The sequence below is a fragment of the Cataglyphis hispanica genome, chromosome 3 (assembly GCF_021464435.1).
Source record: "Cataglyphis hispanica isolate Lineage 1 chromosome 3, ULB_Chis1_1.0, whole genome shotgun sequence".
Lineage (NCBI taxonomy): Eukaryota > Metazoa > Arthropoda > Insecta > Hymenoptera > Formicidae > Cataglyphis > Cataglyphis hispanica.
In genome coordinates, this window is record NC_065956.1 from 3625912 (window position 1) to 3642141 (window position 16230).

The 16230-nt window shown below is 31.3% G+C and overlaps 2 protein-coding genes across 2 annotated transcripts; both read right to left on the minus strand.

Annotated features, from left to right (window-relative positions):
* Positions 1 to 566: 566 nt before the first annotated feature.
* On the minus strand, positions 567 to 4587 carry LOC126848385 (myrosinase 1). The gene is given in 7 exon segments (XM_050589249.1): positions 567 to 845; positions 2361 to 2602; positions 2703 to 3094; positions 3253 to 3430; positions 3624 to 3881; positions 3956 to 4077; positions 4368 to 4587. Coding segments are annotated over 7 exon segments (1542 nt in total). The 3' UTR covers positions 567 to 715.
* A 3889-nt stretch (positions 4588 to 8476) lies between these two features.
* Positions 8477 to 14001, minus strand: LOC126859407 (sperm-tail PG-rich repeat-containing protein 2-like). The gene is made up of 11 exons (XM_050610688.1): positions 13890 to 14001; positions 13429 to 13802; positions 12698 to 12856; positions 12414 to 12635; positions 12225 to 12291; positions 11952 to 12086; positions 11640 to 11869; positions 9924 to 10077; positions 9735 to 9853; positions 8970 to 9024; positions 8477 to 8550 (listed from the first exon to the last, which is right to left on the minus strand). The coding sequence occupies exons 1-11, from the start codon at positions 13999 to 14001 to the stop codon at positions 8477 to 8479; spliced, it is 1701 nt and encodes a 566-aa protein (XP_050466645.1).
* Between the last annotated feature and the right edge of the window lie 2229 nt (positions 14002 to 16230).

The window sequence follows — 16230 nt, forward strand, 5'->3', positions numbered from 1 at the left end:
AGGAGAAAGATCTACGCTTCGCCAGCCATTCTTCCTTTACTTACTAAGAATGAATGCGGGCCTTTTGTTTTACGTTCAAGGAAAAAATATTACTTTTCTTTACCTATATGTGTATGTGTATATGTACAATATATATATATATATATATATATATATATATATATATATACACATAATAGTATTTTTATTTAATTATTATTACAAGTATTTTTTTTATAACTTTCAAATAGTCTTAAAATTTCTAAATTATTCGTAATTAAATTAAACGTTCTGGAGTTGCATTCTTGTTATTTCAAAACAAAAACTGGGATAGATATGACACTATGCAACAACACGCATCAAATGTATAGTCTTTTGGAGTTTCAGTCTCTCACCTAGTTGTAAACCAACAAAGCTGCAAGTGGCACAATAGCATCGCCGCACACCGAGGAGGCACTTACATGGCTAGACTAGAACAAAGTAGCGTGACACTTCCAGTAACAGAAGCGTCATCGGACAGAGATACGTCGGAATGCCGTGCTGGCGCGCTGTCTATCTGTCCTCGGCAGACAATACGAGATCGGAGGACAGACGTGGCCGAACCGCGCCCCTTTCATGTACCACTGATTGATACCCTCGGTGGTCCTGTCCAACGTGGGGATGCGACGGTAATGTCGCCCTCGTTGCCAGTCTCGCGTACGGCCACATTATCAACGCCAGGCCCGAAATGTACCGATTAACTGAGCGCCCGATGCTCGACATTGCCGAAAATGTCGAATCGCGCGTTCGCCGTTTCGACGGGTGCCGAAGTATAGATGCTCGTTTGAAGGGTGAAGACATGCAGTGTCACCGTGTCATATGAGCTCCTGTTTTGCATATTATCATATCAATCGATCGCTCTTAGCGCCATGATATTATGTATATATAAAATTTATGTTAATATATATATATATATATATAAAATTGACAATAAAAGTCATTAATTCTTCAACATCTTTACATGTGTTCATATTGGCTTTTTTTTAATTGATTCTTTGAATATTTTTGAATAAATTTAGCTTTTTTAAAGAATATTTATCTTTATATAAAAAAACTTTTAATAAATAAATAGTAGACATATATATACGTAGATATAAATTTTTCCCACGCTTTTTTCTTTAATATAAGATATTTTAAAATAAGAATATTTTTTTGAAAATATGAAATTTTGAAAAGCAAGTTTTGGATATACATGCTGGAACTTTTGCGATAGAGCACGTGTCTTTATTTTATGCACGTAACTGCGCAATAACTTGGTCACAGGATATGTTGAAACGGTAGCGCTATTTCCGAACGTCGTCGTCGTCGTCGGGCGATGATCAGTATTGCCGTGCTTTCGGTTTGAACTTGTGACAAATGTCGTTTCCTTCGTATCGAACCAGTGTGAGCAGTGACGTTTCAAAGGGCTTATCCCGGCGGCATTAAAAGGTCGGACCCATGCGGATACGCCGTTGCGGAGTTATCCGCCGCATCCGTCGCTTCTTGTTAGAGTGACATTCGCGAGAGACGATCAAAGGCCACATTCCTCGCAGGCAAGAATCTGCGGAATTGCTTCCTAGACGCAAGCCATGCGTGACGATTTGGCGAGGAAATTAGCGGGTCGTTGCCTACGCGGCTCCTTGTCATCGGTGTCGCGTCGCTGTCGTACCACGGACATTGCCTGAATTCGCGTGAATGCGATTTTAATCGCGCACAAAGCGCCGGTTATAACGCGAATTACATTAGCGTAAGGCTTATCGATTTATGCACACACTCACATAGGAAACGCACAGGTAGCTCCAATCAATAATTGTGGATTTAAACAAATTTATACAACGTTTGATACAATATTAAATTTTTAGCGATATAATACAAGTGAAACTTCTATTTAGATTTCTTAAATTATATGATATCAAATCCTCTTTAAACAAGTTATGCGCGTTATTATATTTGTGCACATTTATTTTGCATACATATTTATGCATGTCATAATATTTTTTCGTTTATTTCAGGAGTTATTTCTGCTCTGGTTCTATTGTCGAATGTAAGATTCTCGTTTTAAAAATCTCAGCAATCACTTTTGATGAAGATTTTGATGTTCTAGGAAAGTTACTGTTATTGAAATCAATGTGATAAAGATCGAACCTTACTTTAAAATATATAAAAATATTGAATAAAAAAAATTATAACAGTATTTGCATTACATTATTTTGATCAATTATTAATATATATGATTATAAAACATTTGTAAAATGTAATTTCTAAAGTATGTAACATTTTTATCTCTCTGACTCTACATAGCTTTTTGAAAATATGACATGTAATATATATAATATTAATTAACCATAAAAAATTAAACCTACCGTGAAAAATTATTGATTAACGAGGAAATCAAATAACCCCGAATATTGACACCTTTTTGCATAGCTTTCATAACTTGTGATATGTGCTGTCGAAGGTAAATAATTCTGTTTATATCCATTATTTCTTCGTTATTCGCAATTTTCCCAATATCAGCACAACCGTTTTCAATTATATAAACATCAGGTAGTATGTAATCGTTATTCAACCACTCTAATAATTTGCCAAATGCCGACGTTGTGATCTGCAATCATAATCTTGTAATTCTAAAAAAATTATCTTTACGCATAATATATGTGACGTATGATATGTGGTCTCTTATTTTTTGTAATAATCCTTTTTACCACAGTGCGTATATCACATATACTTTTGTTTTCTAAAAGAAATGCAATATCAGCGTCATGTTTGAAAGATGCTTCTCCTTTTCATTTTTCTTCTGCGCGAATCTTAAATTCTCTCCAAAAATTAATTCCGAGGAAGTCGGCGGAATCCTTGATAAGTTGCACTTCTTTGTCCGTGAAATAAGGCAGTCGCGAACGAGAGAATCCTTGAAAGAGACTTTTGAAGTCTATTCGATTTCTCATCAGTTTCGAATAGTCGCCGCTTTTGCTGAAAATTGGATGGGTGAGCCAGCCATTGTACCACTCGAGGCCTCTTCTCTGTCCGTAAATATCGGCTTGTGAATCATCATTTTGCAGTTCCATCCACGTATAAAATTGAATAATTCCAACTTTTCCTATCGCCGATTGCGAAAAAGGGCAAAATTTTGATACATCGCAAAAAGAATTTTTTTAGATTCGAATTAGATTCGAATAAAAAAAAAGTTTGCAACTCGAAAGCTTGTAGCTAGAATAACAAGAACCTGTCGTTATTATGCAAGTTGGTGATATATACCATTTTGTGACTGGCGAAAATTTTCATTATACATATTATACACTTTCGCATGTGCTAATAGCATATTATGACCGCAAAGATAATCTGCAATGCCAGATTGATTAATTGCCGCTATATGCGTACTGCGGTCAGAATACGCCATCAAATTCACCTCGTTTATGGTAACCCAAAATTTCACCTAAAAGCAGAGTTAGAATGAGCATATGAAAAGAAGTAACACGCGTGTAAAAAAAATTGCAAAATTTTAGAAAATATAACAATTTTCTTTTATATCATATACATAAAAAATTGCACATTTGTTTTGAAAGTTACAAAGTTTACGAAATGTGAAATCAAGTTTTCTTCTTTTCACTTGTGTTTATTGTATATACCCTATCTCCGAAGGCGTCAAATATTATTCTAGCATAATCTTGGAACCATTTTACTAGCATAGGATTCGTACATCCTCCCAAAAGTTGTAAATTGAGCGGTAAATCCCAGTCAAACATAGTAACCATGGGCGTCATATCATTTGCTATAATTTCATTAATAACAGTGTTATAGTGTTGTATAGCATCTTCGTTAATAAGGTTCGTGAAGCCATGCGGCAAAATATTTGTCCATGACAAAGACATTTTAAACATTTTAGACTGCAAATGAATAAACTTCTTAGACGACACCAAAGCACATCTTTATGTCATAATATCTTTGCAGGCAAACTCACATTGATGCTTTCCGCAAACAAAATGTCCTCTTTGTAATGCGAGTTAAAATTTCTATATTCTGTAACATTATTCACGATACATTCTAATTCTTCTCGTATCATACAACACAATTCTCTTTTACCTGCAATGACATCGTATTTATTTCATCTTTTCTAGCATATTATTTTGTTTTGTAACAAAAAATAATAATAAAAATATTTGACATTTTTTTTCACATACTACATATTTTAAATATGCAACTCTTTCTCTTACAAAATAAAAAAGTAAATTGTTAAATATATGAATATTTTTTAATCATATTCTCTCTCTTTTATGTAAAAACCAAAAATATTTATTTATATATATTTTGATGTTAATCTAATATCTAATATTATTCTGATTTCTCTATCAATTTTTATTTTTATTACTCACTATCCACAATAGGCGCTGAAATACCGAACAAAAAACCTTCCGGAAATGTATCATTAGCCAAAATATTAGCTAAATAGATTTGTTCTTTAGAAAACTTATATGTCACACTATCTTCCCTCGGTAATAGATATGACATATATTTCTGGGAAAAATAGATTATTATTGTGCCATAAAAGTTTAAAATAGTTATAAATGTATTCAGATCGATAGAAAACAACATTTTCTGCGATTGTATTTCATCACAAGAGAAAAACACTGTAAAACAAAAATCTGCACCTTTATTTGACACATGTAGTATGTAATATAACTATATAATATAAGAACTAATGTCAGCTTTGCAGCTTTACTGTTTCTACACACAATATGCGGCCGTAAAGTCTTACGTAAAGTCTTACGTAATATTAAATTGTTAAGTAAGTATCTAACCTTAATTATACCATTGAAAATGAAAGCAATTATGGCAACCGATAACAGTTGCAATTATGATGCAAATAACAAAACTTACACAATATCAGCAATATATATGAGTATATTTAAATGGAAATTTTTATTTAATAATGTTTATAACTGTCGATGCCATATATTCAAAAACATAATTAATTTCTAAATATATATATATATATATATATATATATATATAACTAATATATAATTAATTATTTTCCTATGTAAAGATCGCTTAATTTAAGATTATATTTTTTGTAGATATTTTTTTTTATAAGTAGTGTGTTATTATTATTATTATTTAAATGTAATTAAAATTCTGTTTTCTAAATATTATTTGCTCACTTGAGAAAAAAAAAGTGCAACTGCTCTTTGAAAGATATTAAGAGATATTCATATTAAAAATCATTTGTGGTTATTCTCATTCAGTCTCAGAAATTGGCATGAGTCATATCAGATAATCTTGGAGATTAATACTGTCTTACATAGTTTTAAAATCCTGCAAATGTTTATGATATAAACTTCTCTGCCCCCAATCTACATTGCTATTAGAATCTGCATAACAAATTTATGATTCAAAGTTCAGGTAACGAATAATCATCATGCAAACAATGCAATAAGTTTGATAATCCTCATGGTGTATTCTAAAATTTACATTAATAAAATTGCCAATAATGAGAATTACAAAATATCATAATAGTGTATTTTAACATTTTTAACAAATAAATTTCTTCTATTATTATAATAAAACAATGTATTAATAATGACATGGGAGGCAATATATTTATATATAAAGAATGTACCTTAATTTTTTTTACATTAGCCCAATAGTCCTTAACATGATGAATATCTGCATCCTTATTGAATGACATAATATCAGTGTTATCTGAATAATCTTTTATAAAAGATACGGTATAATAATAGATTTCCAAAAAATCGGTCGATTTTTCAATTTTCTCGATTTGTGAGAATAAGAAAGTTGATAAACGTGAGATTGAAAACTCTTTATATTATTATTATAATCTATTATAAAAATCTTTATAATTTTTGAATAATCAGTTTGAATATGAGTGAGCCAATTGTAAAATTTATACGCCTTTTCGGCAGCATTTGATTAATTCTGTTCAGATACAAAGTATGTGTAATAATTGAGAATTTTTAATTTTTCTATAATTAACATTCATAATAATTATATGAGTAAATATTATATAAAATAGATAAAAGTCTGATACAAAATTATGCATAGTACATTAATTGTCAGATGTATGTTGTAATACTATGCTTCAAATAAAAAAAAAAAATTAATTTAATAATAATTTCTCGCTAATTATATTCTTGATGATATAATTTGTATATTTTAACATTAGCCAATAATACATGATGCCCGCAAACAATCAGCAATGTCTGACATGTTCATAGCCGGGATGTCAGTTTCAGCATATCCATATCGACATATCTTAACAGGATCATTTATGGTAACCCAATATTTTACCTAAAATTATATTCTCTTTATATATAAAGTTTGTTTTATTTATTTTAATTTTTTGATTTAAATTTACTTTTACCACTCCAAAGTGTGAAGATATATTGACATAAAATTAATGTAACATAATTTTTAAGTCCAAATACATAAATGCGCACGCACTTGTTAATGTACATACATACATAAACGCAATAAATTGCTCTCTACCCAAAAGACGTAAAAACAATTTTGATAATCTACAAAGATGTCCATCATGAGGATTTGTCTAATCACTTAATTGTTGTAAGCAATATAGCATATTTCCATTATAATGAAATCATCGGCGTGATATTATTAATGAGCATTAATTATTTTATTGTACAATAATGTACCGCTTTTATTGACGTGATTATCGTAACCACCTGATAAAATTTTAATCCAAGAGAACGAGATTCTCATTATAATAATTTGGAAAGTAATCTAGTATAATTAAAAAGAAAAACAAAAAAAAATTATTATTGTTAAACCGTTATATACATGTAAACTAAAATTATTATGTATCTAAATAGAAAATAAAGCTAAGTTATTATAAAATTATAATTAAATTTAATAATATTTTAATTATTGACTTTTACTTAAAAACTGCTTGTTAACTGTAAATATATTATGCATATCGCCATTCGATCCAAAATTAAGTTTGGAATTTATATGTGTCATATAATCCAATACGGATTTGCCTTTATTTATAATATATAATTATAATTTATATATATATATATATATATATATATATATAATGTTTAATTAGCATAATAATGGAAACTCTAAGCTTTTTGGCAAATTTTAATTGAATATTTTATTAAATTCATTCATGTCATATTCGTTACATTCCATGCGCTTTTACACTGGTATGCCGAAGTATGTAGCTGGTAACTGTAACTGGTAACAGTATGTAACTGGTATCCCAAAACAGAAATTGTTTGGAAATTCATTACTGGTAGAAAAATTTGTGTATTTTATTTTAGCTGGAGAGAAATGATATTCAAATATCACTTTTGGTGTATTATTCTACGTGATATAGTATTCTTGAAATATGTCGCTAATATAATTCATAATCACATTTAGAATCATAAAAATTGAAAAGAAAATAAAAAGCATTGCTAAAAATTTTGAGTGTTGCGAAGAGAAATATAAGTGCGTTGTAAATAATACAATATCATAACAAAAATGTAATATAAAAATAATTTAATAATTATTTAATAACTATTTATTTTCTTAAAATGTTGAATGCGTAGACAAATTTTCTACAAAGTAAAAAAGTAAAAATGTATATCGCGCAGATCTAATTTGGTATATCGCACAATAATTATATAATGTTTCGAAGGGCAAATATGACATGTATGCGAGTAAAAGAAAATTGAAATAGTAATTTGGTGATATAGTCAATGGCTTTAATGCATATTTTTTTTTTAATATAAAAATACACTTTTCAAAAGTATATGTATGTATAATTAATAATTACAAGAGCTTAAATAATAAATATCAATAAATAAAAAAAAAGACCAAATAGAGCCTGAATACAGTATTTAGTGCGTAATCAAAATGTGTTTTTTTTAAAAGAAAATATGTTAATAAACATAGTTTAAAACAATAAAAAAATATGATTTATATAGAACCAAATGTTTCAGCTCTTCTTATCAATGGAAAAAATTGAAATAAATGTATAAAATAAATGTTTGGTTCTATTTAAATTATATGTTTTTATTGTTGTATATATTCATTAACATCACTTTTTATTTAAAAGAAGCATATTTTAATTAAATACAGCCTCTGCGTTCCAAATGGCCTTTTTTCTGTTCAATATATATATATATATATATATATATATATATATATATATATATATATATATTGTATGTATGTGTATATAATTTTAAACGTATATAATATTAAATTATGTATATAACATATTGAAATTATTAAATAATACTGTCTTATTTTTAATAATATTTTTATCTTATATTGCTGTACTGGTTTATTATAACAGATATTAAAAAATGTTAAATTATGTTATTCTTATAAATCTTATTTTATTCGATATTATGGGTAATAAGTATATGTATATTGCTGGTAGTTTTTCCAGCCGCACAATCTTATATTTGAAAAACATTTGCCTTTCTTTACGCGTCATTACATTCGACTGTTACAGTTCAGTGAACATGTTTTGCCGTCGACCATTTCCCACTTTCGCAGTATTGATCTTAGCTACGATCTTCCCTAAAAGTATGAAGAGAAATTTATTGCACTGCAAACTTTTTTCCTTGTTTGAATATTTATGAAATTTTTACATCTGCACCGTATATTTTCCGTGAACGTAAATGATTTATAGAAACTGACATTATCAGAAAATTAAATAATTTATTAACTTTAAGAATAATTTGATTACAAGTTGAAAGTACAATGTTTCTAAAAGATACATGGGAGAAGAATTTCACGTATAAAAAATAAATAATATATATATTTTTTATAATTATGTTTAAGGATGCATAAGATATATTGATTTATTAATCGGTCAATATATCAACAGAGGTACAATGTTGATTTCTTTCGCGAGTGACACAACGAAGAAACTTCCTTCGAACGTTGATTGCGCCAGGAAGTCTCATTAATGTCTTTTTTTATGCTATTTGACTTACCCAGAGTGACATTAAATGATTTCTTCAGAACGGATGATTCAATGTATGGATGAATCTATAATGCAAATTATTAATTGATGAAATATACATTTAATTGATTTTCATTAAACGATGAATGTTTAATCAGAAACGATTTTTTTAAGCTGTATATTATAATATCTATAATAATGAAGTCACATTTTTTTTTCACATATCCTCGATTTATGAAGCCACTTTACACACGAATATGGCGAAAATACGGTAGACAGAATAATGCAGGATGCCAGCCATCTCATAGTACATAGCTGTACCTCATACATCACCATCTGAAGCATCCGGTATTACTCTCTCATATGCTGTGAGCACGCAATATCCTGCCATGTTACATCTAAGTAAATACTATCGAATGCTTTTGCGAGTCGGAAGATTAAAGACTAAAGCCGATCGAAGGCAATCACTCATACGAAGGCAATTACTCGAAATTACATTAACTCATACAGCACAGAACATTGCGGCAATTCTGTATAGAAAGCAATTTCTTGAGATTGAATTAATAGCAATCGTGTATATTGCATAATTCTTTTGTTCATTTAATTCAGTATAAAAAAAAATATACATAAAAAAATTATTTATCAAATATTTTTTTAATTTCTTAATATTCTCTGTACTTATATATAGCTTATTACAATTTTTATTTGATATAAAACTTTCTGTAAAATAGAAAGAATATTGACACACATCAAAATGTATTATCAATTATTTATTCCTATGTAAAATAAAACTTACGTGATAATGCCATGGTGCTGGTCCTTTGATATCTTCCTTTCTTTCACGAGGAGAGTAACATATCACGCCATTCTTTACGTTCTTTGATATGTCTCCGCTGAGATTGTAGTGTGCTGGACCTATACATACATAGTAATAATGAAAAAGCTTTTTTGACAATTTCTTTGTTTCATTTACTGTACTTTATACCTGGTACATGAAAATCACATTTTAGTCTCATCGGAAATCGACAGGCGCGTGAACCGAAGGATGGGATTAATTCTGGGCAAAGAAAATCGCATCTATCACGATTAGCCTTGAAGGCTGATAAAGCTTCGTAAGCACCTGGATCCGGCACATCATCCTATGAAAATTAACCGAGTATAAGCTCTAATCCATAGCAAATTAATACTGATACTATTTCATTACATTACGATTTTCACGAGGTTTAAAATCATTTAAATTTTTATAATCCTAGATATCTTTAAATCTTGCTCGATAAAATTAGAAAATTGGAAAACAATAAGAGAGAGAAACTCCGCTTTCCTTTATAATTTAATTATCTAGGGTGGACGCCGATTCGACACAAATCTAAGCGCCGATGTTTTCAGCAATCCACAATTCGCATTATAGAGACAGAGACACCAAGCAAGGATTGGCTCGAATTTCCGGCTCAGTGAGCCGGAAGTGATTTCTCCGGGTAACATCGGCCACGCGTCTCTACATGGAAATGACCTGCAGAGCACAGCAAAATGTCATTTCCGGCATACAGTCACTACTCTTCCCTACGTTATGTAAATACAGCTTCCTCGGGTTGGTACGCCGCTTGTTGTGTCAATATAGTTATCATTAACGAAAGACAGCCAATGCAAGGAAAGATACTCATTCACAGTTATCACGAAATGATTTAATCATTCAGCAAAAAACTGACATGACCAGTCAATAGTCTAGTTTACCAACATGGTATACATGTAATCATCGAACTGCGCTTGCAGTTTTGCACCATTTCAATTGTTTAAGTGAAACGCCAGCTAATCGAACCTACACGAATTCGTCGAACATAGCGGAATCAGCAGCAAGTCGTTCGGCACTGACGGTTCTATCCTGGTCTATCTACCGGCTGCGGCATCGAATCTCGTCCCGGCGCTCTCGATTAACGGCCAGATTGGATCCTAGCCCCGAATCGCCCCGGGTACAGATGCATCGGTCCGATCCAGTGCCATTAATTTCGTCTCCGAGTCTCCTGATTACCTTGTGCTTCCAGGATTACCCGGGTCTACTGAGCCCACGAATTCCTGAGCGAGCTGAAAGAATCTTCGGACGTCCGGTCTGACCGCAGAGTTATCGTGACTACTAGTCTAAGTTTCTCGCCATCTTGTTAACGTCGCACAAGGAATTTCAACTACTCTATATCAGTGATCTCTCTCCTATCACTATTTTGTTTTATAGTAATAAAATTAAATATATAATATATAAAAAATTTATTAATATATTTTTTCTGCTTATTATATCAATTATTTTTTTTAATTTTCTCATTATTTTGTTACTTAATTTTGCATTTCATTATATAAATAAAAAATATAATTGATTCTTTGTGCAAATAATATTTTAAATATAAATTTGTTTGCATGAGAAAGCCAAAGTTTTTAATAATCAAAAATTATAGATATTAGTTTTAAGAAATATAAGTTACTTATTAAAAATTTTTATAGTTAATACATTTATAAACTAATATTTAACATTAATGTTTTACATGTTTTTAATTTTCAAAATTTGAATTTTCTCATAATATATTCATATTAAAAATAATATCTATTAATTAATATCTTGTCTGAAATGACACAGAAAATTATTACGATTTGGATAAAAAAAAAGATATATTAAAGAAAAAAAAAATATTATATATAATATTCTTTTATAACATACTCGAACTTTTGGAAATCTATCCACTCTTGATTTAAAGACTGCATGATATACCGAACATTTTTCTTCTATTATTTTCCATTCATCGGTTAACGTACATTCATCATCGTCGCTTAACGATGTCAGTGTTTTATAAAACTTTATGTAATCAAACATTTTCTCATACTTAGTCTTAAAACGTTTTGCAGATTCAAAGCTTAAATTTCCGACTTCTGTGTGGTAATCCGTAGGTCCTGCAATGCAAACCCATGCAGTTTATTACTATTTGTGATGTAAGTATTAAAATTTATTTATATAATATATACACACACATACCTGGTGTCGTTTCCTCACGGACTCTTTTAAAACGAGTACTAAAAGTGCCAAAAGGTGCGTGTAGAATAGAGCCGTAACATATCTGTCGAACCACGTTTTCGTATTCTCCAGGTCCAGGCATATCCAATTTAAAATCTTTTTCAAATCTCTAAAATAAAGAAATAAGTCACATTTTTGTATAAATATCGAAAAATCTACAGGAAGAAATAAAGAGATGTACCTGTGCTGTTTGGTTGAAAGGTGGAGGCTTAATCTTACGTGGGTCACACTTACATGGAATACGTACGTATTTGCGAAACACTTTTTTTGATAGATCGTAATGATTCGGAGCCGGAAAGTTCTTTATGGAAAAGCAGATTTTCATAAGACGATTCACAAGTATAAAGACAGTTTCCCGGCTCGAAGTTTTCGCGAAAGAACCGACGACTGCGCGAAAGTTACAAAGCATGTTCTTAAAATTACTTGGCGTAATTTTTGTTGGCACAAAGCTTCCAAGAAACGCGGCTGCTTAGAGGCGGCTCTTCTCGCTTCCCTAGTTCTCTCATTGTGAATTTGGGCGGGACTTTTCTTTGTCTCGTGCTCATAGTCCCCAGGAGCCGGGGTCACGGAAGTCCGTTCGTCATCTCTACCCTTCATTCTGCTCCAAAAGTTTCCTTTGTACTTCAGAGTAGTAAAGTTTGTCTCCTACGGTATAAATGATCGTTCGCGAGATTTTTTATAAAGCAGAAGGCACGGCATCTTTATACCCCTCGAGGAACATCGTAAAAATCGGTTGGTTTGTGCTCGATGACCGGATTTTTCATAAGCACGCCGCGTTCATCATAGTCGTATCCGCCGACGTCACGTTTCGAAGGAACAGATAGGCCTGTTGCATACTTAGGCCGTGGAGGACGAACGAGCCATAGCTATAAATACACGTAACAGATAGCTACGATAAATGTTTCGTTATTGAAAATAGAGATATTTAATTGCAAATGAAACTATGAACATATTCAATTATTTTTATATATGAAAAAAAAAAATATTTTTTTTAACAAAAAGGAACTAATTAATTATATAATTTGGTAACATATGCAGCATTATATATAATATATTAATAATCTAATCTAAAATTTTTTATACATTTTAAGAGAGAAAGAGAGAGAAAGAGAGAGAGAGAGAGAGAAGAAATTATTGATGGATGATTGATTAATAACAATCTTTTCTCTTTGTCAATATCTATTGTTGTAGTTGCAACTTCCAATTCATCAACATATTATAGTACTGATGACATATCAATATGTAAACAAAGACTATTTCTCTTTCTTTGTCTTACACATAAAGGCAGTTTTTTTTATAAAATATCCGATTAAGTGCTCACATGTTAAATATTGAAAAAGAGAAAGATACATATGTTGACACGTACATTAACTACTTATTTTTAAAGTGTAAACTGAAACACGGGAAAAAGAAATTTTATTGACGAAATATTTTATACTTTGCCTGCGGGACCGGCATGGCAAGTGCTCGGAGGAGATCTTATTTTTCGAGATATTTTCTTAAACAAATCGTCCGGCAAAGTGTATTCTGCTGGACCTGGTCCTTCATATACTTTTTCTTTAATTCTAACATCGGTGTAATCGATACTAACGCCACCCTGTAAATTATTAAATCCCATAGAACATATATATTTGCCGATATGGAGCAGAAAAATTGTGAATAAATGAGGCATGAATAGGAAAAATGCACGTTCTGGTATATGTTTCCGTGGTGTCTCTATATTGTAACAGCCAGGACCTGGAAACTTATGCGCGTCTTTTGGTATGCTGAGTATCTGCCTGCTCGCTCCGCTCAAAAATGGATAAGCATTGTCTGTAGAACACACAGTCGCATAATATAAAAGCGCATACAACGCGAGCGAATGCAAACTTCAAGATTATTGTACATTTTATAAGTTACCTGGATCTCGAATTGGCTTTGATGGATCTGATATGTCATAAATCCCTGGACCTATTCGAGCCGAAGTCGTCGTGGCTCGTTTTACGAATCTTTCCGTTCTGTCAAATGCCATTGCGTTAGCTTTTGCATGCACGATTAAAAAAAAATATCTTGAAAGCACATGTGACTTATAACCTAAGTAAACATAAATATAAATGTTTCCTTAAAAATACATCATAATTGTGTGAGACAAAAAACAATTTAGAATCAAATTTTTTTGCTAATAATATCTATCGTTGCATCTATATGTTAAACTAATTAGAAAGAAATCTAATTTTTATTTTAAATATAAATCTTGATTTAATTTAAAAATAATATAAGAAATATTAATATAAAACAATATTTTAGACGGTTTTAATATCTGAAAATGGAAAAACATAAGAAATAAATTTAAAGACATCTCTCTTAGACGTCTTAAAATAGATTTAACATTTCATTAAAAAATAGATAAAATTAATAAAACATTAAGTTTTTTGTATTTTAATAGAATCTCTCTTTCGAAAGTGTGACTTAGTGTTTTATTAGAATTAAATTATTTAATGGCATTAATATCTTTTTATTAAAGAAATAGGTTTTAATAAAACATATTAAGTTTTCTTTTTCTATTCTATATTTTAATAAAATCTCTCTTGAAAGTGTGACTCGATGCTTTATTATAATCAAATTATTTTAATGGCATTAATATCTCCGTTAATAAATGAAAAACATCACGCGCCGTTAAGAAATTTCAAATGCGATGAAATTTCGGGTAGACGAGCGAATTTGAACGATCACGTGATCGAATTTCAGTAACTGCACATTAGTGTGCATCGCGCTTCCGTCTCGTGTGGATCGAAGAGCGATCGTTTCGCGTTCCTGAATCTCGTGCACGAACGAGTACCGGGAGTGCCGAATCACCGACGACGGACGATAGTCTCAGTGTATTAATTGTTCTCCGTGATCGCGATTAGTATATCTTTCGATCGATGCCCGTCCGTCGTCTCGTATTACGACGCGAAGGACCCCCCCCCCGGCCCACCGTCTTCTTATTGTCAGATAAATTTCGTAGCATTGGACAAGCGTCGCGAGTGCCTTTCAACATTCGGAATATCGAGGATTATCGAGCAGCATGAAGGAGCATCGAGAGAAGCATCGGAGAGATCATTCCAACGGATTAATCGCGACAAGATCCCGTTTATCCCTGATATCTCGCGTAACGGTCAATGTTCACGTCCGCCATGATCGGCCCGGGTGTGCTTCTCTGTTTGCGATTTGCCCGACGACCGAAATCGCATCGCGCCCGCGACGAGTCCGACAGTGCTGAGTAAATCTGCGGGCGATTACTTTATGTCATACTTTAATCCGCTCGATCATGACGCGTTTTCCGATGTCTATGATCGGCGTCCGTGTCTCGTTAAATTCCGTTGTCCATGATAGAAAAATTTGCGCGTCTTTCGTGAAGTTGATCGAGTGTCGGGAGTGCCGAGTATATATACGGGCGATCGTAATTAAAAGTTCAATCGCGGTAGAATTTTTTCTGGACATTCTGATGCCATATATGACCGAGCTGACTTTTACAAGTGCATTATGAAGAACATTATTAAGAACGGTATTGTCGAAAAGCATCGAGATTGCCGTAGAGAGGATTAAATCGAGAGAGGTGAATGTATTTCGTTGGACTGCGGGCCGGTGAGTCTTTATATATATCATTTCACACGTATTATCTGCTTCTTGTGAATTTTTTCCATCGTGTAGTATCTTGTTACACATTTCCTCAAATTATCTGGAATTGTCAGAAAAGGTCCTTTACCCCTCCCTTTGCTACTCGCGTGATTCGGCGAACGCTTCATGTTAGTCAAAACAATTCTTGCGCTTGTTCGACGAATACACGCCGCTTTATCTGATTTCCCTGAAACGATCGACACGAATATCGTGACCTGACTTATGCCCGTGCTTTTTTTGTGTTAGTAATATAATTTGGTACAATTGAAAAATAATTGAATAAAAGATATATTTTTTTTAACTAAAGCAATATTTTATATGAAAATATAATTATTATTTTTAAAGAAAATTACTCGAAAAATAAAAATGTGATGATTTATTTTTGTAATCTCTTTAAAAACAAAATTAAGGATATATAAGTTAATATTAAATATTGTATTTATTAAACTTTTGCAGCGCGCTTTTCATTTTGATTATTATATACATATTTGCCTAGATAATAATTTTATTTTGTATAATAATTTATACTCGCCCCATTCTTTCTGTGCCCCGATATGAAAGTTTTTAATATTTGTGATATAAATGCAATAGAGTATATTTT

Bases quoted from the DNA above. Each gene is read 5' to 3' on its own strand.
- LOC126859407 (XM_050610688.1), bottom strand. From the start codon at position 14,001: ATGGCATTTGACAGAACGGAAAGATTCGTAAAACGAGCCACGACGACT. The intron at 11,870-11,951 runs GTATGTGTGTGT...TTTGCATTGCAG, and splicing joins CCGTGAGGAAACGACACCAG to GACCTACGGATTACCACACA. The intron at 9,854-9,923 runs GTATAAAGTACA...ATGTATGTATAG, and splicing joins ATGTGATTTTCATGTACCAG to GTCCAGCACACTACAATCTC.